Source organism: Marmota monax, unplaced genomic scaffold, assembly GCF_021218885.2.
Source record: "Marmota monax isolate L192 unplaced genomic scaffold, Marmota_monax_Labrador192_F-V1.1 WCK01_AAM20220418_F8-fsc00004, whole genome shotgun sequence".
In the NCBI taxonomy this organism is placed as follows: Eukaryota; Metazoa; Chordata; class Mammalia; order Rodentia; family Sciuridae; genus Marmota; species Marmota monax.
The window spans coordinates 17,210,373-17,226,175 of NW_026692881.1; the positions used below are offsets into that span (position 1 = coordinate 17,210,373).

The 15,803-nt window shown below is 56.0% G+C and overlaps 1 protein-coding gene across 4 annotated transcripts; it reads left to right on the forward strand.

The window, feature by feature from the left end:
* The first annotated feature begins 733 nt into the window (after positions 1 to 733).
* Positions 734 to 11,304, forward strand: Lzts2 (leucine zipper tumor suppressor 2). Of its 4 annotated transcripts, XM_058581230.1 has the most exons (6): positions 3,976 to 4,080; positions 6,359 to 6,502; positions 6,666 to 7,115; positions 7,727 to 8,398; positions 8,917 to 9,186; positions 9,905 to 11,304. In XM_058581230.1, exons 3-6 carry the CDS (start codon positions 6,708 to 6,710, stop codon positions 10,586 to 10,588), a joined length of 2,034 nt encoding a protein of 677 aa, XP_058437213.1. In that variant the 5' UTR covers positions 3,976 to 4,080; positions 6,359 to 6,502; positions 6,666 to 6,707; the 3' UTR covers positions 10,589 to 11,304. The 4 variants fall into 4 exon arrangements, with proteins under 4 accessions (XP_046306262.1, XP_046306263.1, XP_058437213.1 ...); XM_046450306.2 differs by lacking the exons at positions 3,976 to 4,080; positions 6,359 to 6,502 and adding an exon at positions 734 to 1,362; XM_046450307.2 differs by lacking the exon at positions 6,359 to 6,502 and having other exon boundaries at positions 3,951 to 4,080.
* Positions 11,305 to 15,803: the final 4,499 nt, after the last annotated feature.

Genomic DNA, 15,803 nt, shown 5'->3' on the forward strand with positions numbered 1-15,803 from the left:
CCAAACCAGTCCTACCTACAAGAGCATGAATTCCACATTTAGTCTTCCACAAATGTCTGAAAATCATTTAGGGGTTTCCAGTAGGGGATCTTTGTGAAGGCTATGAATTGAGGATTTGGGGATAGAGGGATAGATATACACTTGTTTGTCTTGCTCCACCCTCCTGGAAGACACCCCTACACAGTGCAAACCAGAATGATGAGGGGGAGAGGAAGCTAACACTGTGCAGCCCCCATCCCCTATACAAATATTCCCCTCCATACCTGCCTCAAACTCCCCACATTAAGATGTAGCCCAGAGTATTTTCAGAAGTTCCTGGAGCCAAGAAAGAAAAGGGTGGGGGAGATGCTTGAGGCAAGTTTTCTGGGATAAGGCTGGTAATCCGCCAGTGTTCAACAACTTAACAATTTCTCTGAGCTCAGTAAGGGGCTGTCCAAGCAGTGACCAGTTGGATCTGTAGGTTTATCCTCAGATTGACTGTCTATTTGTCACATGTAGCTGTGAGGGGCAGCTTCCATACTTTAGACGTGTTTGAGAAGAGACTAAAATCACCCTGAGTCCTGCAGCCCCAGTACTCTTGGCTGCAAACAAGGCCCAGATACCTGTAGACTGAGCCTTTCCACAGGCTGCCTTGAGTACCAGGGAGGGAGGGAGCTCTTGGTGCCTCCCTGCAATACAGGCCAACTTCCTGTTTGTGCCTGTGGGTGGGACTTTATGAGTCTAAGGGAAACAGAGCCAGGCCTTGTGGGGGGCCAGGACTGACAACTGGCTCACCTGGGAAGGCACCTACTCCAGGGAAAGGGGCGGTGTTGATTCTGCTTGGGCAGCCCCAAGCAAAGGTGTATGTGTTGCCAAAAGGTCGGGGGAGCTGTTTTGGTTAAACCCAAGCCCTCTGTGTCTGCCTTACAGGGGTTTTTCTTGATTGAGGAGTAGGTTGAGAGTGGATAGGGTTGGGCTCTCTACCGAGCATGGGAGGGTGACAGAGTCAAGCCCCATACCTTTAGGGTAGCCAGGTAATTTAGCTCTGGGTCACGTGCTGCCTGTCCCTTCTCCAGGTGGAAAGCCATGAAGTCAGTCCACAGGGGCAGCCTCCGGCCACTATGGAGCTCTTTTTGGATTGAATATTGAGTGGGTTGTTGAGGGGGTGTGGGGAAGACCACTCCCCTCCCCGGGTGGGGGGCGCGGCCTCAGCCGCCCCGCCCCGCCCCGCTCCACCAGGTCCGGCCAGGCTGGTGCCGGGAGCCCGGAGCCCGGAGCCCGGAGCCCGGAACGGGCTGGGGATCGGCGTTCTCGCCCTTAGGAAGTGGGCGCGCTGGAGCAGGAGCTTGGCGGGAGCTGGAGCGGCGGTGCAGGTGGCGCTAGGTGAGTGGCAGGGCGGTGGGGGTGCAGGAACCCCCACCTCCCGCACATCTTCACTCCGGAGCGAACTTTCTGAGTCTGGGCAAGCTGAAGGTTAGTGTGAGAAGGGGTAGGGGTCCCTGCTCCGTGGGACGCAGGCGAAGAGTCCCAACAGCAAAGCGACATAGAAACCGACGGACCTAAACACACGCGTGTACACAGACTCACGCATGCACTTGGGACACATGAACACACGTGCGTTCCGAAAGGACGCACCCAGTTGGATACCCTAGCAGTCCGAGCGATCCGCGCCGACCCCAGCGGGCAGGGTGATGCTAATTTAGTCGTGGATGGGGGAAAGGGGACTCCCCGTGACCGCCAGCGGGGGCGGGCAGGGTGGGACCCATCCGGAGGTTCCTGCTTCCCAGCCGCCTCCCTGCAGGTGATAACCAAGACGTAAACAGGCGCCGAGCACGTGATTGCTCCGCAGATTGGTGGGCTGTGCTCCCCCAACCCCACCACAGGACCGCGACCAGGCCAGGGAGTTTGCTTGGTCAGGTGTGGGGCTGATTCCATCTGCCTGGAGCGGTGATAAGCCCTCTTCTAGAAATAGGAGCACAACGCCCCCTGGAGCCAGGGTGGATGGGAGGCCGAGAGACTATTAGGCTGGAAGGCGTTATTTACTTGGACTTCTCACCTTACAGTTCCGAAACACTTTGCTGAAGTCCGCGTCCCTGAGGGTATCGGAGGGAGGCCCTTGATGACAGTGGACAGCTGCCCCCGTCCCTTACCCCCAGCCCAAGGGGCAGCTGCCTGTGGGTCCCTTTCTACCACCACGTCCACCTTTTGCAGATCTGGGAGCTCCTCCTCGCAGAATAGGTACCGAGAGCCCACCCGTGCAAGAGTGGGAGCCTCCTATCCCCACAGGGAATGCTAGAGAGTAAATGACCCCTCAATACCCAAGGGGCCTACCCCCTCTAGTAAGAAGGAAGAGCCCCCACCCCCGCCCCCAGGGAATGAAGGAGGGGGCTGCAATCCTGCCTTCCTCCCCGCCCCACCCCCACCCCTCCACACGCTGAGCCCAGCTGCTGCCTAAGCTTCTGGGCCGGCTGCCAGAAAGGGGAGGAGGCTCTTAGTGCCCCTGGAGGCAGGGATGGGGCAAGGCCAGAGGAGGGGGTCTTTACTGGGGAGAGGGATTCATTCTGTTCTTGTGAGGCTGAGGGTCTGGGGTGAGCCTCAGGGTGGTTGGGCTGTTTCCCTTTCCAGGGAAAAAGAAAGAAAAACAACCCTTTCCATAGAGCTAAAAATAGAGCTGAGAGCCGGCCAGGCTGTGGCCTGGAAGGGGGGGGGGGATGCTCCTTCCTGGGGCCCAGCCTGCTCTGGCAGGCCGGGGATGGGGGGTGGGGGCGTGTGTAGAAGGAGGAAGGTTGGATTTGCTTAGGGGTATCGCATCAGCTGATCTGACCAGGTCACCGAGACCCCTTAGGGAAAGTCCGGGGTAGTTTCTGAGGGGGGGGGGGGTGTTTAAGAAGTTGTCAGAGTGTCTGAATAAGACTTGTCAATGAGTGAATAATGGTTAGGAGACCCAAGTCTATTTGAGTTTATGACTGGGTGCAAAGGACTGTGAGTTGGGAGAGACGGTGCACAATAGGCGTATGGCATCCAGGGTCTCCGTGTGTGAGTTGGCCTGGAAGATTGTGGAAAGGAGAAACACGCAACCACGTGATGGATGAGACCGTGTGATGTGGCTGCCTGAGACTGAATGTGGGAAAGGTCGTGTGGGTGTTAAGATTGTGTTGTTTTCTAGAGGGTGAAAATATTTGTGACCCTGACAAACACAGTGGAATGTTGTCTGCTTTAAGGCTGGTGTAGGTTTAGACTGTAGGTTTGGATCGCTTATCCCAGCGATTGGTGGGGCCAGAGGCCGCACCCCTCCGAGCAATGACCTCTTCTAGCAAATGACTCGGAGGGCAAGTTGTGGAGCACAGATCCGCGCCAGCGGCAGGCCTGGGCTTGCGGGCCAGGGCCCAGTGCTGGGGAGTGAAGTGGGTGACCCCCACAGTGGGGAGCGACTGGTGTGTCATCAGAACTGGCCGCCAGGTGGCGCCGCCTTTGCAAATCCAAGTGTGCCGCCTCCAACCCGTTGGGGGTGGGGCAGGCAGCGACCGGGCCTCGGCCCCGACTTGTGCCCAGGCTCCGGGCGCTGGTAGTTGAAGGCGGGCAACTAGCCCTCGGCCTCTTGTCTGGACTAAGAAGCTGGAGAGTGTCTGGGGCGGGGGGAGGCTTCTCCTAGAGAAGCGGAGGGGGAGGGGCGGCCTCTAGCGCGCCTTTGTGCTTGAACAATGACCAGCTGCCACTGGCCCCAGGGGCCAGGCTAGGGTAGAGGGTGATCCGCCCGCCAAGTTCCGAGCCGCAAAACACATGTCCACCCGGCTTCGCAGGGAGGGATCCTGAACGCTGCCGTGCAGCTCCGGCGTGCGCCCTGGCGGACACGCGTGACGTGGGGTGCTTGCGCGTGTCTGCGCCCCAGGGCGGGGACGCCCCTTGGACCCTCCTCCGCACCGCACCGCACCGCCCACTCGGGCCGGGCGGGGGCTGGCCCGGGCTGGGGGCACCGCCGTGGCGGAGGCGGGGCCCGGTCAGCCCGGCTGCTCCGAGTGGCCGCGCGCGGGCCGGAGCGGGCGACGCGCCTGTGGAGCGCTTGGGGCGGCCTGGGGCTGAGCATGGAGCAACGCAGCGGAGGTGAGGGGGCCAGGGCTGGGTCGCCCCAACTTCTCGTGGTGCAGTCTGGTAGGGAGGTGACATTCCACCACCGCCCCCCCTTCATGAAAGCGGGGGTGGGGTGGGGGGTGGACTGAAGGGTGGGGTGGGGGCTCTCTGCTTCCTGTCGCGAAATGGGAACTCAGACTTGTTCCTGCTTGACTGGTCCTTGGAGTTTGGGAGGGGGAGAGACTTTCCCCAACTCTGCAGCCCTTCAAACTGAGGTCTGTGAGAGCTGGGATCTTGGCCAGATGCCTCTCTGCCCCTGGCTGAACCTCAATCCCCCCAGCCCTCTAAACTGGGAGGCATCCCTATGCCAGAGTGATTGTTCAGGGAGTGCTGGGGAGAACGAGGGGTTCCCTTTTCCCACAAACACAAACGCGTTTCTCAAAATGGAGCCTCGCTTGCCCCTCCTTCTCTCTTGGGCTCCAAGAGCGGGAGCCCGGCTGGCTGGGCCTGGTTTTCCAGACGCCTGGCTCTCAAGACCCACTCCATGTCCCTCTGGATTTAGGGACCCTTGGCTCTGTGGCTTAAGTGACTCTGGTTCCCAATAGGTCTGCCTCTGTCTCATCGTGTCTTAGCCTCTCTGCCTCTGAGTCTTTGTCTCTTGTCTTTGGGTCTGTCTTTCTGAGTCTGACTACAGCCACCCTTTGCTCTGGTCACTCTGTGCTGTCTGAAATGAGAAGTGCACACACAGTGCCTGCCGTTTCCCCCACTGTTCTTCCGTGCCCCGGAATGGTGCCTGAGAGTGGGGAGGACAAGAGGGGGAACTTTATCAGCTTTGCTCAGGGATGGGATTTATGGGGTAGTCTCAGCCCCCACCCTTGCCCTGCCCTGCAGAGGGGCCTATGATTGCACCCTGCACCCAGCTCACCTCCTGCCTGGCTCCCAGCAATTCCTCCCTCATTCTGGTCTCCTTCGTGGTGGTTCTCAGTGTTGTAGTGCCTATCCACTTGGGTGGGGGTAAAGAGGATAGACTCAATGGAGCACAGGCAAGAAAAGGGGAACAGATTGGGCAAAGGAGTCAGATATTGTGAGTCTTACCTCTCCCCACCCCTCAAGAGGGTAAAAAAAAATCAGGCTCCCACCCACCCAGGGACCCTGCATGCCACTCAAGTCTCTACCTATTCCTGCACTTGCTCACACTCCTACAGACTCCTTTTTACATACTTGTAAAAAGTACACACTCACCTTCCTGTTCACATAATCATGTAAGGTACACATAGTAGTTTACACCTAAATTTGCATATACATAAAGGCACTGATACATCTATCCAAACATTTTCTCTGATGTAATCACATTCAGACCCAAGTTCACTGACATATGCATTTGCGTTTACCTCCACTATAATATTGACCTCTTATTCACTCACACACACACACTCTTATAAGACACACTTAAGAATTCACACATACTTTCATGTATGTATAGAATGTTCTGGTACATCTGCCCAAACACATATATTCATACCTCCTCGTGATGTACTCACATATTTTCATATACATGGACAGTGTTCATTTTCATGCTCCTGTACATATAGTCATGCACAGAAATAAATAAATATGCACACTCCTACTCCCGTGAAGTTCTCTGTCCACTTCTTGGCCCTTGCTCTGCATGATGACTTCAGCAGATGCCTAAGTCCTGGTCATCAACAGTCTCAGTACTGGGAGGGAGTTCCGGGTGGAGGTTTTGCTATCCCCTTCCAGGAAGGAGCAGGGCCTGGGGAGGTGGAGCCCTCTTGCTTGAGATTCTGGCAAGGGAATCTTGGAGCAGCTGCTAGAGGTGGTGGTGGGCTTCTGCATGTATCCCTGGGGCTTACTTTGGAGACCAGCTAAAGCTGGAAGGTTTCATAGAGGTTAGCTGCAGGGCAGAGACTGTCCAGCCTCTTTGGATCCTAACTATGGATTGTGGAGAAGCTGGGAGTTGTCATAGAAGTAAGCATGAGCTTGCCTCTACCTCTGAGAGGCAGGGGACCCCAGAGGGCTCCTTAAAAGCTGTGGGGTTCCTGTTTATCCAGCTCCACCTTTGCCGCCTCTCTGTCTGAGAGAAACTGAGGCCCAGCAGGGGGAGGTTGGGCACTACCTGGCCTCAGCTGTTTGTTCCCTAATTACCATCTGAGTTGCTGATTGCATCCCTGATGTTGCAGCCTAAACTGCCCTGTAATGAGGTCACCTGTCCCAGGAGAGCAGGGACCTACCTGTGCTTGGAACTGGTGGAGATGGCTCCACACCTCACCTGAGCCCTGACCTCTTATAGGTTTGAGCTTGGGCCTGGATCTCCATTGCCAAATGGCCCTATGTAACCTCCCAGACCTCCCATCCCTTCATCTCTGCTTGGTGAAATCAGTCAACCTGTTCAGACCAGAGTTGGGCAGTCGTCTGGCATCTAGAGAAGACTGAGGTTCATGCCAGTGTTTGGAGGAGGAGGCTTGCGAGGGATTGGGACTTTTTATTGGTGCTGGGGTGGAGGGAGGTTGACCTGGATCACAGGATCAGGAGAAGACCTTGTATGGGGATGGGGCTAATGGTGGAGGGACTCTGACACCCCGGCCCTGCTTACACAGGTTGCCCTCGAGGCCCTTGGCCAGGCCTGAGCCTCTGCTGCCATGGCCATTGTGCACACTCTGCCAGTGCCACTGGAGCCAGCTCCTGAGGCCACAGCTGCCCCACAAGTTCCCACCATGGGCAGCGTGAGCAGTCTTATCTCTGGCCGGCCCTGCCCTGGGGGGCCAGCTCCTTCTCGCCACCACGGCCCCCCTGGGCCCACCTTCTTCCGCCAGCAGGATGGGCTGCTACGGGGTGGCTATGAGACACAGGAACCACTGTGCCCAGCTGTGCCCCCCAGGAAAAATGTCCCCAGCACCAGCTTCACCTACATCAATGAGGATTTCCGAACAGAAACACCCCCCAGCCCAAGCAGTGACATTGAGGATACACGAGAACAGCGGGCACGCAGTGCCCACCTCCGTGGTCCCCCACCAAAGCTCATCCCTGTCTCTGGAAAGCTGGAGAAGGTAAGGACCAGCCCCTCTTTGGGAGTCTGGGTAGAATCAAAACCCCACTCCCCGGGGAAGCTGGAATTTGTAAGCCTTTTTACAGGGTAGAATGTGAGCTCCAGAGTCACCAGCCCTGGTTTCTAATCCCACCTGTCACATTCTAGCTGTGTGACCTTAGGGAAATCACTTAGTCTGTCTGAGCCCATTTTCTGTTATCAGTCTAGTCAAGGTAGACTTTCATTGGCTGTCATGAGAATTAAATGAAATAATGCTTAGCATGGTACTGAGGACCTACCTAGCAAGTACTCAGTAAATCTTAATTTCTTCAGTTATCAGTGTCCAACAACCATGAGTTTGATTTGGACAAGGCCTATGGCCCTGCTCAGCCTCCTTTTCCTCATCAGTAATATGGGGATGGTTATAATGTTTTACTCGTCTGACTGTCATAATTGACTGGAAATGAACCTTTTGAATCACTTGACATAAAGCTGACACCCAGGAAGCCCTCTGGCCAGTGGTAGCAATTGTTATTAATGTATGGGGGTTGGAGGTGGGAGGGCAGGGAGCATGACAAGGGCTTTGAAGGATCAGGCAGCTCATCCTCAGTGTTATGTGGTACCTTGTTTCAGAACATGGAGAAAATCCTGATCCGCCCAACAGCCTTCAAGCCAGTGCTGCCCAAACCTCGAGGGGCTCCCTCCCTACCTAGCTTCCTGGGTTCTCGAGCCACAGGGTTGTCTGGGAGCCAAGGCAGCCTGACACAGCTGTTTGGGGGCCCTGCCTCCTCCTCCTCCTCTTCCTCCTCTTCCTCTGCTGCCGACAAGCCCCTGGCATTGAGTGGCTGGGCCAGTGGCTGCCCCTCAGGGACTCTATCTGACTCTGGCAGAAATTCTTTGTCCAGCCTGCCTACCTATAGCACCGGGGGTGCTGAACCAGTCACCACCTCCCCAGGCGGGCACCTACCCTCCCATGGTTCTGGGCGGGGGGCATTGCCTGGGCCAGCCCGAGGGGCCCCTACTGGGCCCTCCCACTCAGACAGTGGCCGGTCCTCCTCCAGCAAGAGCACAGGCTCTCTGGGGGGACGTGTGGCTGGGGGGCTCTTGGGTAGTGGTCCCAGGGCCTCCCCTGACAGTTCCTGTGGGGACCGCTCCCCTCCACCCCCACCCCCACCTCCCCCTTCGGATGAGGCCCTGCTGCACTGTGTCCTGGAAGAAAAGCTCCGAGACCGAGACCGTGACCGTGAGGCAGATCTGCAGCAACTGCGGGACAGTCTGGATGAGAGCGAGGCCACCATGTGCCAGGTGTGGTCAGTGGTGGTATTGGGGGTGGTGTGGCAGAACATCCAAAGATACTGGAGGTGCAAGGAACATTTCCATTTGGTGGGGAGACGGGGATGGGCAGTTAGATTAACACCCCCCTGGTGTCACGTGCAGAGTGATAAGGAGTCAGAGCACTGCCAGCCATGTGCCAATTTTTAAAAATTGAGCAAGTTACTTAACCTTACAGAGCTTCAGTTTCTCCATCTATAGATGGAGATATTTCTGGCTCCATAGGGTCAACATGAGAAATAAGGCCAAGGATATAAAGTGCTAGCCTGGCACCTCAGAAGTGCAGTGTAAATGCTTGGTGTTACTATGGTGGTGGTTTCTATTATTATCATAAAAGCCATTCATACTACTGTTGTAATAATTATTACTGGTTTCATGGACTCTGCCTTCTTAGAACCCAAACTGTGGGCCACCTGGGCAGTGAGCAGGTAAGGGTGGCAGGGCTCAGTCTGGGGAACCTGAGCAGGACAGACCTGCCTTCTTGCCCACAGGCATTCGGGGAGCGGCAGCGACACTGGCCTCGAGAACGCGAGGCCCTGCGTGAGGACTGTACAGCCCAGGCGCAGCAGGCCGCACAGCGAGCCCAGCGCACCCAACAGCTGCTGCAGCTGCAGGTGTTCCAGCTGCAGCAAGAGAAGCGCCAGTTGCAGGATGACTTTGCACAGCTGCTGCAGGAGCGTGAGCAGCTGGAGAGGCGCTGTGCCACCTTTGAGCGGGAGCAGCGGGAACTTGGACCACGGCTGGAGGAGACCAAGTGGGAGGTGCGCCAGACCAGGAGGGACAGGCAGGAGGGTGACACCAGGACACACCCTGGAAACACAGGCCCAGCTATACACTCTCTCAGCCAACTGCCCCAGAATGCCTGCCCTTTCTCACCTCTGTGAGAAAAGGACCCTCAGATCTCCCTTTTTGGGTGGGGTTCTCCTCCTGCCTCCATGTTAGGTCTCCTTGTTGGTCTGCCTGGTGCCCACATAGCCAGTGGCACTGCTGTCTCACTGCCTTCCCTACAAGGTGGGTATTATTAATATCCCTATTTTAGACACAAAGAAACTGAGTTCCAGAAAAGCTGGAGCCGGGACTCACTCACACAACAGAGGCAGAAGTAAGATTTGAACCCAGGCTCAGATGTCGGTTCTCACACCCAAGACTGTGGTGCCTCTCACCTGGACATGTGCTCTGCCCACGATTGCTCCCACTCCCGCACCACAACCACCTTGCTCCCGTGGCTAGGCAGTGCTTCCAGAGTATCTTCTGATGTTTTGATAACACCAGATTTGAAGGAAAAAGATCTGGTCTGTGTTCCCCTTTAGCTACTTACAAGGTGTGTGACATTGGATATGTGGCTAGGCTCACCTCAGTGTCTCTATCTGTAAAATGGAGGTAATAATTGAGCTTCCTGAATGCCCAGCATGATGCCCAGGGCCTGATCCCCTGAGAGAACCCTTCTCACCATCCTTCCTGACCATCTCCCACCCTCAGGTGTGCCAGAAGTCAGGCGAGATCTCCCTGCTGAAGCAGCAACTGAAGGAGTCTCAGGCAGAGCTGGTACAGAAGGGCAGCGAGCTGGTGGCACTGCGGGTGGCACTGCGGGAGGCCCGGGCTGCTCTGCGGGTCAGTGAGGGCCGAGCCCGGGGCCTGCAGGAGGCAGCCCGAGCCCGGGAGTTGGAGCTGGAGACCTGCTCCCAGGAGCTACAGCGGCACCGCCAGGAGGCCGAGCGGCTCCGAGAGAAGGCCGGACAGTTGGACGCTGAGGCAGCTGGACTCCGGGAGCCCCCTGTACCACCTGCCACGACTGATCCATTCCTCCTGGCAGAGAGTGACGAGGCCAAGGTGCAGCGGGCAGCAGCTGGGGCAGGAGGCAGCCTGCGGGCCCAAGTGGAGCGGCTGCGGGTAGAGCTACAGCGAGAACGACGGCGAGGCGAAGAGCAGAGGGACAGCTTTGAGGGGGAGCGACTGGCCTGGCAGGCCGAGAAGGAGCAGGTGATCCGCTACCAGAAGCAGCTGCAACACAACTACATCCAGATGTACCGGCGCAACCGGCAGTTGGAGCAGGAGCTGCAGCAGCTCAGCCTGGAGCTGGAGGCCCGTGAGCTCGCTGACCTGGGCCTGGCTGAGCCAGCACCTTGCATCTGCCTGGAGGAGATCACTGCCACTGAAATCTAGGACTCCAGCTCCACAGTGAGCTTCACTGAAGGGGCCAGGAGCCACGGGTCCACTCAGACCCCAGGACCCAGTGAGCATCCCCAAGTCTTAGGGTCTCAGAGCCGCTTGTCTTCCAGGGTACAGGCCTCTAGGCCTCTGCTAAGAACTTGGGTGTCCCTGACTTGGAGGAGCAAGATCAGACCCCTTGAACGTCCCCCATGTTCACTTTATCCAGAGGCTCCTACTATTCTGCCCATCTCACTCCCCAGCTGCTGCCAGTGCCACCCCACCAGTTCTGTTTGTCCCAAATGCTTGACAGCCCTTTCCAGCCGTCAGAGCTGGGAAGAGGAAGGGGCTTCCTCATCTCCACATTCTCCCCACCCCAAAGCCAGAGAGAGCCAGATGGCACCAGCTGCTCCAGATGTGCCTGCCCCCACTTTGGCCATGTTGGGGGACAGGGCTGGAACTGGGGTCTGATCCCCATGTCCCAGCTCTGCAGCCTCCCTCCTGGGCTGAGGGGGCTGAAGTCAGACCAAAGGAAGAACTCAGAAATGTCTTGTTTATTTGTGTTTGTGACCAAGCAGCCCTTCCCAACACCCAGGTTTATGGCCTTGTTTTCACTTGTATATTTTTCACACTGTAAATTTCTTGTACAAACCCAAAGAAAAAATTAAAAAAAAAATTTTTTTTGGTTTTTAAAAAACATGAATATGCTGGATAAACGAGTGCTGGAGGAACTTGTTTGACCTCCATCCCTTCATTGTTTGCTGGCAACTCCCACACCTCTCATAGCTCTAACTAAGGAGAGGAAGGGCCATGGGGGAAGGACAAGTCCAGCAGAAAGTGAGGTCCTAGTGTACCACAGCATGAAAGTGTCTCTGTTAGGAACTGGAAAAGCTTTCTATCTTGTCTCTTGCACTGAATGCTACTTGGAACTGGGGGGTGGATGCATTGACCCCTTGAGGAGTCTCATCAGTTTTTGTCCCTCAATTCTTTAGGGAATTGGGGGTGGGGGAGAGGGGACATGAGAAGATGCCCACCAATCCTAGGCTCCAGACCTTGAGTTTTTCACTCCCCTCCTTGTCTTAGGAGTTTGGAGGGGCAGTGAGTGCAGGTGACAGGCTGCCTGTTAGCACTTTGTCCATGATGGACACCAGGTTTATCTGGAAAGGGCGGAGTGTAATTGACAGCCGGGAGGGGAGCAGAGCTAGCAGTGTGGAGCTCTAGTAGACAAGGCAAGCAGGACCAAGATGTTCCTGAGTCCCCAGGAGTTTCACAAGAGAGGTCCCAGAGATAAAAGGAAGACTTGGATTCAGTGGTGGGAGGGCGGGGGGGGGGGGGGCATCTGAGGCCAGTGGAAACAGTCCTTGGGAATCTGGGGGGAGGGGTCAGGGGTTAGTTTCAGGAGTCTGGAGGGTTGGGGAAGGTATTGGGCTAGGAGTCCTCTGGAGAAGTCTGGCCTTCTCTGTAGGATGGGTCCTGGCACTCATGGAAGATTTTGGGAGCCAGTGGGAGGGAACTGGAGTAGCATCAGGGGGTGGGTGGGCAGAGGGAGGATCAGGAGGAGGGTGCTGACTAGTAAGAACTGACAGGTCAGGGGGTAAGGGGAGCTGACCAGGCCCAGGGACCCTGACCACAAGCTCCATGGGTTCCCGAGCCTTGTTTCTATAAGCCTTGCGGATGGTGTCCACTGCTCGCTGGTGGGTCACCTGCTCCAGGCTCTCTCCATCCACTGCCACAAGCTCGAAACCAGCCTGGGATCAGGATGGGAGAGTCATGGCACTCCCTGGGTCACTCCCACCCTACCACCTAACCTGAAGGCAGTGTCCTCTCACCTCCACTGGCTAGGATACTCCTCCCCCAACTGGGTTCAGGAGATGGACAATGGGACTTTTGTGCCTGGAGCAGTTGGGGGCAGGGTGGGGCATAGACAATGGCCTTTTGTTCCTTGAGGCCCAGGGTGGAACAGGATGGGCCGTCCCTCAGGCCTAGGCTAGCATCAGGGGACAGATTTTCCCCTTAGGCCTATTCTCCTGACCCCTGTGCTCCCAAGCTTCTTCCCACAACCTGGTCTGAACATGTCTGGATGAAGCAGCCCCACACCTTGCCAGACTTCAGCTCTGGGCCTAGGGAGTGGACTTCACCTACCTGCAGGGCCCCGCTGAGAAAGGCGGCACCCCCTGGGAAGATCTTCTCTATCTTCACCATGGGCTGCACCCTGGACTCGATGCCCCCTGAAATACTGATGCCTAGAGAGGGTCAAAGGCTCTGGGTGAGAATATAGCCATACCCCCAAATCCCAGGAGGAACCTAGGACCTCATCCCAAAATCCAGGACCTCCAACTTCTCCCAAACCCCAGGTTCTGTTATTGCTCAAGTCTCAACTCCCAAATCCTTCAAATTCCAACTCTCCCAAATCTAGATTTCCCTTTACCCGAGGTTCTTTTCCTATGCCCAGGCAGATCTTGAAATTCAAGTTCACCAACCACCCAAACCCAGGAGTCTACCCCGCCAGTGCAGTCCACCCTGCACTCACCCAAGGACTGCTTCATTTTAGACAGTGTGATTGTCCTCAGCTCCCCACTGGGGGCCTTCATGGCTGCCTCCTCAGCTGCCCTGCCGGATCCATTCTCTGAAGGACCTTGCCTGGCCCCCACCTTAGCCACCTGCCCATCCAGGGGTCGTGGCAGAGGGGGCCTGGCCTTCCGAGGCCTGTGGTAGCGCCCATTGGCTGCGCTGGAGGTGGGGATGGGTGCTGGGGAAGGGGAGCGCCTGCTGCGCCCAGGGGACTTGCCTCGACCCCTGCTGTGGCTTCTGCTTCGACCCTGGGCTTGGCCCTGGCTCTGGCTCTGGCTCTGCTGAGGATCTTCTCGTCTCGGGGGTTCTGTCAGCAGCCAGTTAGGCCGCGGTGGCCGGGGAGCGACAGGGGGTGGTGGGGGAGAGGGTGTACATGTGCTTCTGCATGGTGTGAAGGCATCTACTGGCACATCTTGGAGAGGGGGGATCCCTTGATGAGGGTGGTGGGGAGCCGAGGCACTCAGGGAGACCTTGAGGCCCCCCAGCTGCTCCCTCAGCTCCCCATCCTCTTCTTCAGAGAAACCGTTCATAGGCAGCAGGTAGAAACCTCCACGGCTATCTGGGGAAGAGGCCAAGGTCAGGCTGTTGCCTCCTGGCCTCCCACCTCAGACCACCTTTCCAGCCACCAGGTCTTGCCTTTGTGTGTGGCCTATGAGAACCAGACCTGCATTTGCTCAGGCCCACTGCCCACTGGGACAGACAAGTATGATCTATTATAGTCACATTTTAATACATTCTATTATAATACATTTCTTTCTTTCTCTTTCCTTTTTTTTTTTTTTTTTTTTTTTGATACTGGTGATTGAACTCAGGGGTGCTTAACCACTGGGCAACATCCCCCCAGACCTTTTTATTTTATATTTCGAGAGTCTTGCTGAGTTGCTTAGGGCCTGGCTGACTTGCTTAGGGCCTCGCTAAGTTGCTGAAGCTGACTTTGAACTTGCAATCCTCCTGCCTCAGCCTCTCAAGTTATGGGATACAGGTGTGTGCCATCCTGAACAGCTTGAACTGATAATTTCTCCAATATTATCACATAGAATGAGACTGGATTTAAAAAGCCAGCAGGTTTAAAAGCAGCTGTGAAGTGAGTAACAGTGCAGGTGGTAAGTGGATGGGATGAAAATGGACAAGGGCTTTCCTTCAATGGGCCTCTGAAGCCATGAGGACCCCATTTGGGGGCAGGGATGGAAGGCCCCTTCTCTTTCCTAACGTTACCCCGGTTGTGCCCCCTCCTTGGGTTTTGAGATTCCAACTGACCAGGCACAGGGGTGATGAGGTGACGTTTGGGTGGCGTGTCCTGCCGGGCTGGTCTCAAAGCAGGAGGCCATACTGGTTGGAGAGAACAAGTCAGAAGTAAGGCAGGTTAGCAACTTCTGCTGGCCCCACCCCCACCTGGGCTCAGGATCCTGTAGTCCTGGCCCCCAGCTGCTGACCTGCCCTGCTCTTGAGAGCCTCAAAAGCCTCCAGCTCCACGGGCATCACCATACTGTCAAAGCGGCCCAGGTCCGTGGGGGCCACCACACTCCTAGAAGAAGCAAGAGATGTGGGTGAGCAGAGTTCAGTTGTTGAGGTAACTGGAGGAGCTTCCTCCCTGGGGATGTTGAGGTATCAGGGATCCCCTCCTGCCCCCACTCCTCAAGCCCCTCCCCACCTGATGTCCCGCAGCAGCAGGAGCTTCTCAGGCTTGTCCAGAATAGCCAGCAGGGGCCTCACCAGGTCCTCCACACCACCCTCATGCACATACTGCAGATAGAGGCACCACAGGTCAGACAAAGTAGGGACTTCACAGGTGGGCCAGGGGAAACCAGAGCACATAGGGGCCTTGGGACCCATTCGACCCTCCATGTTTTGGGAAATGTTCAGTCCACCCCAGGGTCTAGAGGATGGTCTTATCTTGGTGACCTTGTGGAAGCCTGAAGTAATAACAGATCCATAATAAATGGCAGGAACAATAATAGCTTTGGGACAGACACTTTTCTAAGCCTTTTACATATGGCTTCTCACTTAACCACCCTGAGAGATGACATTAACTATTTCTATTTTATGAATGAGTAAACTGAGGCTCAGAGGGGACTTTGCTCAAAGCAACACAGATAAGGAAATGTGAGGAAGGACTGCAACCGGAGATATCTGGCTCTTCCCTGCTCTGGTGGCATTAAAGGATGATCAGGGAGTCCACTCTCCTCCCCACCCCCAACTCCTGACAGAAGGAAGGAATTTGAGCCCAACACTAGGCTGTGGGCCTGACCCTTTGTTTGGAGCTGGAATGGGGACCTTGGGGAAGGGGTGGCTCCTCAAAAAGCTTCTTCAGTCAGTACCCTTCTGCCTGGCACTGCCTGGATGCCACCAACGCGGATGCCACACCCCACAGACTGGAGAACTGAACACTGGGAGCCACCCTACTTGGGCAGAATACTTCCCCCTGGTGGCGAGAGGGAGACAGATTCAGGGACATGCACACAGAGAACCTCTTTTATGGGCATAGACAGGGAGAGCGCATCCTCTGGTGGTCATAGTGAGTCATTTCCATTCATAAATAGCTGGAAATAAATAAAAACGTCGTGTGTGGCCCTAAACCTCACGCAGTCACAGGGATTCATACATACACAAACCACAATACACTCCTTGTTGTCTGAAGAAAGACATGCAAATGACACAG